The following is a 13,033-nucleotide window of genomic DNA, read 5'->3' on the forward strand; positions in this document are numbered from 1 at the left end:
CTTTTGGAACTAGTTGTCCCTTGCAGGACAACCGGTTCTAAACGGGCTTCTAAATTTAACAACCGGTTCCCGCGAACTGGTGGGAACCGGCTGCAGCTCACCACTGGGCACAGCTAAGCTCAGCAGAAATGTTTGGTTGAGGATTGTTTTTGCTGGTAGGAGTTAGTAAGAAAGGCAAGTTACAGGTAGAGAGCAAGTTTCACCAACCAAAGGGAAAACCACCTGAATACAGGGATGTTTTCAGTGTAACTAATGTGGTTAATCATTAAACACATATTCGGAAATGTTCATTTAGGGTATTTCAATCACTTTTAATTGTAGCATAAATTGATAGGTGATTGGAATTGTATTGAAAAAAAAATCAGTTTCCTTATTAATCTTCCTTAGGAATCATGAATTTTATTTGTTTCTCCACGGAAAAAGAATTACATATTTTACATCACATGCTCTATTTGCTTCCTTTAAAAAAAGGAAAAAAGGAATTATTCTTCATTGTTCTGTCACAATATAACTCACATAAAAGGAACTTACTTATACAGACTTCCTCACCAATTGGGCTATTTCATCATAAACACTTTTTTTAATGCTCTCCAGTGCCTGCTCTTCGGTTATTTTTCCCCACTCCTCTGGGAGATCAGCAGGCAGAGCATCGTACTCTCTAGCAAACTGGTGATTGAATTCCTTGAAAACAAACTTCCAGTAATCAGAAGCCACGATGCTGGGATCAAGCTGGATGTACCAGTCTGGGTAACAGTCACGATAATCTTTGTAAGGATGAGGTTTCCATTCAGTGTCTGAATTTTGGAATTTGTCGTTGTAAAGCACATCAGTGGAGCATAAAGAATAATGAAACTTTTTAGCATGGCTATTCCCGAATCTCTGTAGACTTTGAGGCCGATGCACTGATGCAAAATGCTCCCTGTGATGACGGCCGTCTGCCTCACAAGGGACTGTACAGAATGGGCACTGCTTCCCACAGCCAAACACTCGCTTAAAGATTTCATCCTGGGGCTTCACTGACAGACTGGAGAATTTAGACTCAACTTCCAAATCTTGAAATTCAGCTAAGATTTGCTGTTCTAGATCAGGAAGGAAGGACTGAATACAAGCAAAGAAACTCTCAGTGTCTGTTGTGTTGAGAGCCCATACACCCCCTAAACTGTAACTGGGGATGACTAGATCCTTCTGTATCATCTCACAAAAATGGAATAAAAATGCACAGACTGTTCTAGTCTTTTTATCTTTGGTCATTTCCAGTGCATCCCTGATTTTCTTTATTATTGTGGACAGAATCTCTTTCTCCAAATCTTCCAAGGCCTCCGACTGGTAGTAGTTATCTAACAGACATCTCCACGTCCAGGATTTCACAAATTTTTCATAGTTATTAATGTATTCTACATAGTTGTCAAAGTTCATCTCCTCCAGCAGCTTCTTCTGCACTGTGAAGTGGAAGACACTCCGGCTGCTGTGTTCAGTGGACTTCCCCCTGCTGAGAAAGTCATCCGCTATTTCCATTCCAAGTCTGTTATTAACATAATCTTTCAGGGCAGGTTTCAGACACCGATCACAGAAATCCTGGACCCTGTTTTCACAGGAATCCTTCTCCAAATAAAGATATTTAAATATGGAGAGATACTGAGGTTTCAGCTGTTCCACATGTTGCTGAGGATCATTTCCTTTGATAAAATCTTTATTCATCTTCTGAAATGCATAAGCTGCCTTCCACAAAATGTGAAATTTCAGATCAGTTTCAAAGGAAAGGGTAGTGGGAAGTTTCCGAACATCCTCCTCTTGGAGCCACTCGTTGACCATGTTGAACAGTTCTCTGAAGCAGGTTTCATCGTAGCCTGCTTTGGACCTTACTTTTGCTTCGGTGTAACTAATGCACTTGGCCATTAAGGATTTAGCCAGTGCTTCTAGTCTATGATAACATTCCTGTGTAAACCATGGAATCAGAGCTTTAAAACATGGCACGTCTAAGTACTGCTGTTTCATTGGGAATGACTTGGTTTCACAATTCAACAAGGTTTTCATGGATACGGATGTCAAAATGTCAACAATTGCTCGATTACTCAGGTCCTTTGTGAGTTGGAACATCATCTCCTGAGTTATGGCACATTCCTGTGAAAATGCAAACGGTAACTCTGATAACATTTTTCTCCACATTATTTCAAATTGACTCTCCAGTTCCCTATTGTCTAATTTCTGTTGTCTTCTCCTGCAATCTCTCCAGAGTCTGTCTAGATTCTCTTCAATGGTTTTCATGTACTCCTCCTTTAGAAATCCTACCTTGAGCCAGTATTTTCTAATATAAATGGATTCCTCCAACTTGTTTATTGCATAACGTTCAAGTTCCTGCTTGAGGCTGCTTGTGCGCCTGATAAAGTCTTCTTTGTATTTTTCCATCAGGTGCTCCTCTCCAATGTCAAAATATTTTCCTAAACAATCCAAAATATTCTGTTCAGCAAATACAAGATGGTCCTGAACATTACATTGTAAGATACCAAAATCCACTTTATCTGGTGTCTGACTTTGAATAATATTTGCCATTGAAGTTACCCAGAACATCATCAGCTCACGGAGTTTCAATTCCCACTCTTCAAACTTCACAGACATTTGGTTATAGGCCTCAGCAACGAGGCTCTTTTTAAAGCTGAAGCTGAAGTTCTCATGTTTCACTGCATTCCACAGGCTCCTAACCCATTCAATAAAGTGGGGAATGTCCTTAGGGGGGCTGCTCAGGGAAGAGTTCCTTATACGTTTAAACAAATACTTCTTTAGTTCACATACACTCTCACTGTATCCTATATTCACTGGTGCCATGGGGGGGACTCCATGCCATAGCCTAGGGATGTACCAGTTGTATTTCTGTGGATCATAGTCCATCATGTCAGAAATTTTAATTTCCCTGCATTGTTTTTCCATCCTTCCTGCAGCTTTGGTAATTTCATTGAGCTGTTCCAGGAGATGGTTCATATCCCTAGTGTTTTGTTCATGTGCAGACACATCTTTGATGTTCTGATGCACAAATTGGCAGTAAGGTTTGTGCCTGACTTCCCTCATTCTGAGAAATGTGTGGACCACAATTTGCAGAATATCTTGCATTTCAGTGGCATTCGACATGGCCATGTTAACAATCGTTATATCACTCAGTCCAATCACCAGTGTGGCCAGCTCATTGTCATGTTCATAGCTGTCCTCCAGTGTGGGCATTTCAGGGGCTTTCAAGCCTTCTGTGTCTATCACCAGGATGAAATCACAGCCCAGCTCCTGCTGAAAGTTCTCTGCAACTTTAACAAATGACATGAAGGCTCCTTGCGTACATCGGCCACTGCTCACTGCAAACTGCAGGCCGAACATGGTGTTGAGGAGGGTGGATTTCTCAGTGCTTTGCATGCCCAGCACTGTTAGAACCAGCATTCTGGACCTTCCCCCCAGCTTGGTATGGAGCTGAGTCAGAACATCTGTCACCCACTGCAGTGGGATGTTGGATGAATCTCCATCTATCAGTTCCACAGGAAACCCTTCCACCATCAGGTCAGCAGCTATATCCGGGAGATGGATGAATCGCCTTTGCCAATTTGCTTTTATTCCTTCTTTGACCTTTGTGCATTCTGTCTCATAAAACTGCCCCAACTCACGCATGAAATGCTCCACCCGTAAGGAGCTGGCAGAGAATAATTCACCTAGTTCTGATAAACTTTTAGGGTCATTGCTTCCAGTTTTATATTCTTCTTTATATTTATTTTCCATTAGAGAGAGTTTTTTATTCCCCCTACTAACGTTCTCCAGATTAAATCTCATCCATTTTAGGAAGCTATGGACTTCCACTTTAGAAAGTTTTTCTATTCCAGTAATAAATTTCATGGTACCAACACTGATATCACATTGATTCAATTTTGATCGTAACTCTAACACTTTCTCCCTCAGATGAGATTCCTGTGTCTCTATGGATGCCTCCCTATTCATCCTGCACAGTTCCTTTTCTAATTTAACCCACTTTTTCCAAATGTCCCCTTGCAGTCTCAGCATTTCCTTCTTGTACTTTGCCACATCTTGTATTTCTGCAGTGATTTCTTTAGCCCAGTTGCTTGTGCTCTGACATTGTTCATAATCTTCATCTACCTGGATTCCTAGTTTATGTGCTGTCACAGCCATGGCTGCAATACTGATATTCTTGTTAGCAGACATCATTATGATGCCTATGGTGGACTGAAGCTTCTTTACAAGCTGCACGTTAGTTCTGGTGTTCACATTCTCCAGCACATGGGATTTATCCAGTTTTAAGACAGGAGCCAACTTCGCAAGTTCTTCAAGTGATTCACTGTGTTTGTCCGCCAGGGCACTGAGGATGAAGTAGTATTTAGTGGCTAATCCCTGCAGAGATGATAAAAGTGTGCATTGTCTCTTGTTGATGCTCTCAGTAATTATGAACACTGCTGAGGAGACCTCTGTTAAAAAGTTGAACTGCAGCTGGTGCGACTCAATGTCTCCGTGCAGGTTTGCAACTGCAACGGGCTCTGGGAAAAGATCTGAATTCTCCTTCCCACCAGGGAAATACCAGGAAATCTCAACCAGCCCATCTGCGATTTCCCGAGGAACGTTCCCAGACTCCATGTCCCAGTGGATAAAGAAATCGTGGTGCTGCTGGGAGGGGCTGAGAACCTCATTGAGAAGTTTGGACTTGGAGAAGCTGCAGCTCCCTAGCTGCACAAAAGAAATGGTTGGCATTGACGTGAGCACCAGGCTCTCCTCTCTGAACCCTCTGCTCTCTGCCAGGGAGTGCGGCCTCCACTTCCTCACAATGTCCCTCATGGCCCACAGCAGTAGGGTGCACCTGGGGGTGTCGAGGGCGGGTAGCAGCAGAGGGAGGGCAAACTGGCACATGGACATTTTGGACAGGATCTCCTGCTGTAGGAAACTGTCTGAGCAAAGCAGCACGGCACAGAGAACATCGAGGGGGTTCAGAGAATCAGTAGTGCCAGGGCCACTATGTTGGAAAATATTGTCCCCACTCTCCAGCTCCTCCTCATCCTCACTGATTCCTTCATCTGGTGCCTGATGCCCAAGACTTGTGTTTCTGGCCATTCCACTCAGAGCCATGACCTTCCTCAGGAAATGCCATGGTAAATCTCCTAATGTGTGAGGAGCCCAGATCTCTATACTGTCTGCACTGATTTCCTGGAGATTGCTCAGCTTGAGCTTCCTGCTTCTGTGCTGCTCCAGGTTTAGCTTGGACAGGATGTCATGAAATGCTCTTCTTTCTGCAGGAAGAGAGTAAAACAGAAGTAGAGATTTCAGGGTTGATGCCATCTCAGAATCAAATTCTCAGTCTTTTTTTACTATGTAATTTTTTTCTTTGAGATTGGGGCAGTATTGCAGAACCATAGACATTTATGACAGCAAAGATGCATAGTGCAGTATTTTTCTGAACCTCAGCCCTTCCCCTAGCCAAGCAGAATTGTTCCCTCCTAGTATTAACTTCATTGACTTCAGCAGGGTCATTCTGGATTTACACTGGGGTCACGCAACATCAGAATCTGGCCCTGAATCTATTGACGTCAAGTGGAGTCATTCCGGATTTTTACAGTGGGGTCACTGAGACCCGAATCCAGTCCTACTTCCACTGACATGAATGTGGTTGGTCTGGATTTTTGTAGTGGGATCACCGAGATCAGAATCTGGCCCTGACTCCACTGATTCCAGTGGAGTTGCTCCAGATGTACAGCAGGAAGCATGTACCATAGAGGAGAATGAAGGCACGGGGTATCTGAACTACAACTCCTATGAAGCTCTGCATCCCCTTAGTCAGATGCAGTTTAATGTCAAACTGGCTCAATGCAAAACAATTTGCCATTTCAGAATGGAAATGTGTTTAGAATTTTTCATTTAATGAAAAAATGCGATATTTTTACTTTTCATACTGATTCGGGACAAAAAATAATGTCAAAATATTGGGATTTCTCATGGGATGGAATGTGTAATTTTCTACCATATCTGTCCCTTATCGCCGTAATTTACAAGCACTTACAATTTTTATTTATATTTAAAAAATAGTTAAAATTACAGCTTTAAATGCAATACAAATTCAGCTATCATCTCTATGCTTACAGATCTGCTTCTCTACTCCAGACCTGTCTCCTGTAGAAACTAAAATCCAGGCCTCTCTCTCTCTGTCACCACTTTGTAGATGTCTAGCCATCAGCTCAATCTTCTTGCTTTCTCCCACACTGCCGTTCATGCTTGGGAGACGCTCTCTGTAAACACTGCAAAAATAACTCATTATCCTCCTTGAAAACCCTCCTCAAGACTCTCCTTTGCTGTGATGCCAACAAAAAACTTGACAGTGGTTAGGCAGCTGGTGCACTGAGAACACTGCCCATCCTGCTGACCAATATTATCTCATTGTTTCCTTTTACTCCCTCCGTCAAGCCTGTCTGTCTCCATGGGCTGTCTCTTGTCTTATTCTTATTTCATAAGCTCTTTGGGACAGGGACTGTCTCTTTGTTCAGTGCTATGATAATACAAATAAATAAATAATAATAGTCGGAATTACCTTGGGAAAGTTCTGTCTCTGGGTCTTGCCCAATGGCTGATTCCTCACACCGATTTGAACCATCTTTCCTCCCTGGCTCTGAGTCGCTCTTAGTCTCCGATTCCCGCCCTGGATTTATAGACCCTAACAAAAGAAACAAGATGAGGCACAAATGATCCGCGCTGAATAATCCTCTTTTTCAAACGACACAGGGATCTGTCTCTCTAGTAATCAGCTGAGGTGGGTCCGGTGCTTTGAACATGCGAAGGGAGTAAAATAGGTAGAGGGCCAGCACCCACTGAAATTCAATGCAGTTTGGACACCTAACTCGCCTTGGAAACCTTTGTTAGTTCCAATCTATAGAAATTATAGCATAACCCAGTTGAACAGAAATGGCTCACTGCCGCCATCTAGTGACTAAACGAAACATAGTGTTTGAGACTCCTACCATCCTTGCATTTTACTAGGTTCGCTCTTTTAGCTCAGGCAGCAGAAGCTTATGCTGTTAGAGCCCAAGGTTATGGCAGGGGTGGCTAACCTGAGCCTGAGAAGGAGCCAGAATTCCAATGTACATTGCCAAAGAGCCACAGTAATACATCAGCAGCCCCCCATCAGCTTCACCCCCTCCCCCGCTCCCAGCGCCACCCCCCCCGGCAGTCCCGCCAATCAGCGCCTCCCCCTCCCTCCCCGCACCTCCTGATCAGCTGTTTCATAGCGTGCAGGAGGCTCTGGGGGAAGGGACGGAGGAGCGAGGGCAGGTCAGGTTCAGGGGAGGGGGCAGGAAGGGGTGGAGTGGGAGCAGGGCCTGTGGCAGAGCGAGGGGTTGAGCAGTGAGCACCCCCCTCCACACTGGAAAGTTGGCACCTGTAGCTCCAGCCCCGGAGTCGGTGCCTATACATGGATCCGCATATTAACTTCAGAAGAGCCGCATGTTGCTATGGAGCTGCAGGTTGGCCACCCCTGGGTTATGGGTTCAATAACCTTGACTGATGACTCATCTAGGGATATCATGTTCCGCTATGTAATATTGTCTCTTTCCCTGTTTCTAATACTAATAATTATACCTAGTTCTCATCTAATGCTTTTTATTGGTAACTCTCAAAGTGCCTCATAAAGGAGATCAGTCTCATCATCCCCATTATATAGATGTGGAAACTGAGGCACAAGATGGTGAACTGACTTGTCCAAAGTTACCTAGCAGCCCAAGATGGGCATACTGAACAGGTATAATTTGCATAAAGAAGAAAGATCACTTAATAAAAAACCTGCCAAAGGCCATCAGTAACACAGGGGCTTAGCCTGTTGGCAATAATAATTAGTGTTTTCAAGCAGAGTCTGAATGAGCTCGCCCCTCGCAGCTAGCTGGGGAGGGGGAGAGACTTCAGGAACAAATTGCATATGTATCTAGCAGATAGAACTGCATTGCTCAAATTGATCAACTTTGGCTGGTGTTGGGTTACAAATCACTTTAGTGCTGAATGGAGGGGTAGTGAAATGTGGTTATCAATGTTGTTGTCTTTATTTGTATGAGTAAAGGAGAGCAGAACTGTGCTCAGCCTGTCCTGATTGAGGGGTCACCCTCAGCTGAAAGGAACTCACTCAGCCATGGGCTCAAATCCCAGACCCCTGTGAGAGTAAAAGGGGTGGGGACAGGTGTCCCAGACAGGAGGTTTCGTCTTTGCCTAAGGATCCCCAGTCAGGTTTAATCTGTTTCTTCCTCCTGTTCAAAGATAGAGCTAGATAGGCTCTATGAAGAGTTTTTTGTTTTGTTAAGTGTTCACTAGAGCTGAAATCACTTGGGGGGCAGAGTTTCTGCCCAGCCTGCTTCAGTTCCCCCCTTAGAGCTGATAATCACTAAGAGTTGAATGGAACCTCAAGAGACTGATCTGCAGACCTCACAGCAGAGAGGCAGATGACAGCAGAAGGTGACTGGGGAGCAGGCAGCCATCAGGAGCGGTGAGAGTGGAAAGGAATGGCGGCTGGCAGGGAAGCCAGCCAGAGCAAGTGTTCAGATTGTGGAGCAAGCAAGGTGCCTTCTTCCTCGGGTGGGAGGTGAACTCACACAGATGCACCTCTGAACCCTGGGGCCTCACCGACCAAGGACGACTATGGTGAGTGGGGTGTGGTGAGGGACCAGAGAGGAGCACAGAAAAGGAACTTTTGTTTGTAAAACTCAAGAACTTGCGGTGGAAGGCACTCTGGGGTGGGTGTCCTGCTCACAGTTTCATGATTATGAATCCTGCTTGCAGCATTTTGCCTAATTAGTTGGGTGACTTAACAATTTCTTTTCTACGCTCACACTTTGTGCTTGCTAGTGGAGAAGTATTGCAGATAGAGGCTGAGGTTGGTGTCAAGCAGGGACCATGCACACAGATACTAGAAAGCAGATGCTGAACAGAGGTTGGGGAGAGGCAGAAACGAATTAACCTTTTGTGGGCCCAGCACCAAACATGTTTGTGGGCCCCCATGGAGGCAGTGGAGCATGGCGCGGGGGGTGTGTGTGTGTCAGTCCCCAGAGTGAGGGGCCAGCGAGAGGCAATGGGGCATGGCATGGCAGGGGAAGCCCCACTTCGCCCAATGTGAGGGCACTATTTACAAACTGGCAATTGCCCAGATGCACAGTGGCCTGCCCGACCCTGTGCTTCCAGCATGCTCCTTCCTCTTGGGGGCAGGCCCATGCCACGCTACACAGCTCCCCTTGCCCAACACCCCCTGACTCCCTATAGCCAGAGGCCTCCCGGACCCACTATGCCCAGCGCCCCCCCAGACCCACCCACAAATGCACAGCACCCTGCACAACACCACCCCTGCCCAGCACCCCACATAGAACCCCCACTCCCTAGTGCCCCAACACACACAGATCCTCCCCGCTCCGTCAGAGCCCAGCACCCCCCGAGACTCCCGACAGACCCACTTCCTGCCTCCTGGCCACACTGACTGGCAGTACAGCCAGGGCCGGTCCCAGGGCCGGGAATCACTCTGGCCCCTCAGGAATGGCGCCATCAGCCAGGCCAGGCCTGTCCCAGTCAGGCTCCCTCAAGATGCACTTGCCTGGAGGGGCCCGGCCAAGCCCGCCGCACTGTCTCTCAGGGCCGCCCGGGGACAGGGGAGGGGCAAGTGGGGCAATTTGCCCCAGGCCCCTAGGGGCCCCCATGAGAATATAGTATTCTATAGTATTGCAACTTTTTTTAATGGAAGGGGCCCCCGAAATTGCTTTGCCCCAGGGCCCCTGAATCCTCTGGGCAGCCCTGCTGTCTCCCCGCCCCACCTGGCTGAGACTAGCCAGGCTTCTGCACCAGTCCCAGGAGGCTCAGCTCCAGGGAGACACGCGGGGCCCCACAGGTGGTGGGAAGCAGAGACTGCCCGGAGCCGGAGGTGCCCTGGGGTCTGGCCAGGGGGCTGAGAGGAGCAGGGGTGTGGGGCCATGGAGCGGAGAGGAGCCCTCAGCCAGCGGGAGGGCAGGCCGAGAGGAGCAAGTGGTGGGCGGGGGAAGCCAGCGGCGTCTCGGGGCTCAGAGCATGGGCCCGGCTTCATGGAGCCACTGGAGCCACTGTAAACCTGGTACTGGGGAGAGGAAACAGATTTCTTAACCCACCCAGTCTCATCCACCCCCCTGCCCCAAACTCCTGCAGCAGGCAGGGCTGCCCCGGGGGGGGAGGGAAGTGGGGCAATTTGCCCCAGGCCCCACAGGGGCCCCCACGAGAATATAGTATTCTATAGTATTGCAACTTTTTTTTTTAATGGAAGGGGCCCCCAAATTGCTTTGCCCCAGGTCCCCTGAAACCTCTGGGCGGCCCTGGCAGCAGGGACAGGCTGGTCTCTCCCTGGCTTGTTCCTTACCAGCTCTGCTGAGTCTCTCCGCCAGCTGTCTCTGCCTGATGTCTCTCAGCACCTTCACAGCCACCTCCACTCCGTAGCGCTCCCCGCAGTGACTGATCAGCAGGTCGGTAACATCCACGGGATCCCCCTTCTCCAGCCGACCCCAGGGGATGGCTTGGTATCCCTCCTCCAGCTGGATCACTCGCAGCTTGTGCTTGAACCTCTTGAGATCATCCTTCCTCAGATCATCTAAGGTTTCCAGCAGAAGGTCTCTCCCTGTCCCCTCCATGCCACCCCCCCTTAGATGGGACCCTGGAGAAAGTGCTAGGTCATTACATGGAGACAGTCAGGAAGTGGCTTCTCTATCTGCAGCCAGGAAGCAGGGCCTGGGGAAACAGAAGTAAAACTAACATGCCCGGACAATATCAGCTCCCAGCCAACCCCTCCCTGGTACTGCTCCCCGAAGGGTCCCTATCCAAGGGTAAGAAGGTCACTCTCAGTCCAAAATGCAATCTCCCAAACACCCAGCTGCCCCAGCATTAAGCCCTTCAGTCCTGCCCACCTGGGAGCTTTGGCTCGGAGACAGGGAGAGAAGTCAGACTGGCACCCAGTGTGCAAGTAAAGGCGTGGTCCAATCAGAGAGCTGCAGCCCTGGAGACGTCACTCAGCTCCCGGTGGGGGGAAAGGTGGGGCTGTTTGGGATGGGGTCAGTGGGGGGTGGAAGGGAGGGAGATTGGGTCAGTTGGGAAGGGGTGGAGGAAGTTTGGGGGATCAGTCACAGGTTACAGGTGTGGGTGAGGGGAGGAGGAGTTTGAGAGGAGCTGGTTGTGGGATGTTGCAAGGGGTGAGTGGAGAATCAGATCTTTGACCACCCCCCATTTGGGTCCTGCCTGCAGGGTGTTGCTGTGTTTCTGCTGCACTGGGTCATGAAGCCGGCTCTGAGGGTCCCTGCTCACGGCGAGGTCTGTGGCCTCCGCCAGAGTAGCCCAGGGGAGGGATGTGCCTTGTGGATCTCTGTCTATGTAAATGCTGATAAACCTGGCGTGGGTGCTGCTTGGCCCTTTGGCTGAGTGCACCCGTCTGGTCACGGGTGTAGATGCCATTCTGACTCATTTGCAAGGGAGCAGCATGCTTAGCCTGGCTCTCTGCTCCATGATGCTAATGCCAGGGTGACCAGCTGTCCCGAATTTTTAGGGACAGTCCCGATATTTGGGGCTTTGTCTTATATAGAGTCTTATTACCCCCCAACCCCCGTTCCAATTTTTCACACTTGTTATCTGGTCACTTTGAACTGCCAGGGTTTGAGGGGGGCAGCTTCCCAAATATCCCCAATGGGATGGTGTCTCTGTCCAACACAGATCCAGGAAGAAGTTACCAAGCCACCAGTCCCTTTGCTGCAGGACGACACCACAAGGAAAGGTTGAAGGAGGAGTGGGTGAGGGCAGTGAGCTGCATAGGCTGGGGGTACCTCATAGCTTTGGCTAGTTCAGATAAACATCCATACTTGGAATTGTACAAGGTTCCCCCAGCACTAGCGTCACATGGAGTTTGGCAGTTGTGAGGCTGGTTTATTATGGCCTGTCACTGAATGGAGCGTTGGACGAGGGCAGTGTTTCCCAAAGTGTGGGGCACGATGAGGGGCAGGCTTGGACAAGTCCTGGGGGCACATACAGACATCTCAACTGTTCCCTAGTGGTAGCTTTCATTTTTAAAAAAATATGTCTAGCTTAGGGTGACCAGATGCCCCGATTTTATAGGGACAGTCCCGCTGTTTGGGGCTTTTTCACACTTGCTGTCTGGTCACCTTAGTCTAGCTGTTATGATTGCAGAGAAACCCAACAAAATGTGACTTGAAGGTAATTGCTGCCAAGGCTCCCAGCACAGGCCCAGCCCAGCCAGGGGTCTGCGTGTCCTTCATAGCCCCCCAGCACCCAGGCCAGCCCCTGATTGGCTGCTCCAGCCTCCTCTATGCAAATGAACCCCCATCCCCTGATGTGAACTAGGATGCAGATGGCCCTTTGGGGGGAGGGTAGCTCAGAATGTTCCTGGGGTGACAGTTAAACTGACATAACTGACATAAGGGAGCAGGGGGGAGGGGTTGATCTCAGGGGGCCCATGGGGGCTAGAGGAGGGATTCAGGATGAGGCCAGGGATGAGGGGAGGGAGGAGCTTGGTAGGAAGGATCAGTTGGAGAGGGGAGGATTTGCGGGGAGCTTGGGAGGGGTGTTAATTGTGAAGGGGCTGTTTTATAGGGTTCCCAGCTATCTAACCAGAAAAACCCAAACACCCTGGTCAGCGTTGCAGAGTCTAGTCGGACTCATTAGTGAGGGAGCAGCATCCTCAGCCCAGCTCTCTGCTCCATGCTGCTTCTGCTGAGCTGCCAGGGTTTGAGGGGAGCAGCCTCCCAAATACCCCTGAAGGATGGCATCATCACTAGATCCACATGGAGTCTGGCAGTTGTGAGGATGGTTTATTATGGCAATGCCATTAAATGGCGTGTGTGACTATGGCAGTGTTTCCCGAAGTGTGTGGCACAATTCTCCGATGGGGACATGGGGGTAAAGGACAAGTCCTGGGGGTACATAGACACATCTCAACTGTTCCCTAGTGTTAACGTTCATTTTTTTAAAAAGTGAGCGTAGCTGTTATGGTTGCGGAGAAACCCATCAAAATGTGACT

General features: G+C 48.5%; 1 protein-coding gene across 1 annotated transcript; it reads right to left on the bottom strand.

Moving 5' to 3' along the window:
• Positions 1 to 346: 346 nt before the first annotated feature.
• Positions 347 to 10,643, bottom strand: LOC123369197 (up-regulator of cell proliferation-like). Its single transcript, XM_045014556.1, has 3 exons — positions 10,376 to 10,643; positions 6,557 to 6,679; positions 347 to 5,264 (listed from the first exon to the last, which is right to left on the bottom strand). Exons 1-3 carry the CDS (start codon positions 10,641 to 10,643, stop codon positions 532 to 534), a joined length of 5,124 nt encoding a protein of 1,707 aa, XP_044870491.1. The 3' UTR covers positions 347 to 531.
• Between the last annotated feature and the right edge of the window lie 2,390 nt (positions 10,644 to 13,033).

The sequence above is a fragment of the Mauremys mutica genome, chromosome 4, assembly GCF_020497125.1.
Source record: "Mauremys mutica isolate MM-2020 ecotype Southern chromosome 4, ASM2049712v1, whole genome shotgun sequence".
Taxonomy (NCBI): domain Eukaryota; kingdom Metazoa; phylum Chordata; order Testudines; family Geoemydidae; genus Mauremys; species Mauremys mutica.

What these genes read in the sequence shown, in the direction of transcription:
- LOC123369197 (XM_045014556.1), bottom strand. Translation starts at nt 10,643, where the DNA reads ATGGAGGGGACAGGGAGAGACCTTCTGCTGGAAACCTTAGATGATCTG. An exon ending in GGAGAGACTCAGCAGAGCTG is followed by an intron (nt 6,680 to 10,375) that starts GTAAGGAACAAG and finishes TTCTTTTGTTAG; the next exon opens with GGTCTATAAATCCAGGGCGG. An exon ending in AGAGACAGAACTTTCCCAAG is followed by an intron (nt 5,265 to 6,556) that starts GTAATTCCGACT and finishes CTCTTCCTGCAG; the next exon opens with AAAGAAGAGCATTTCATGAC.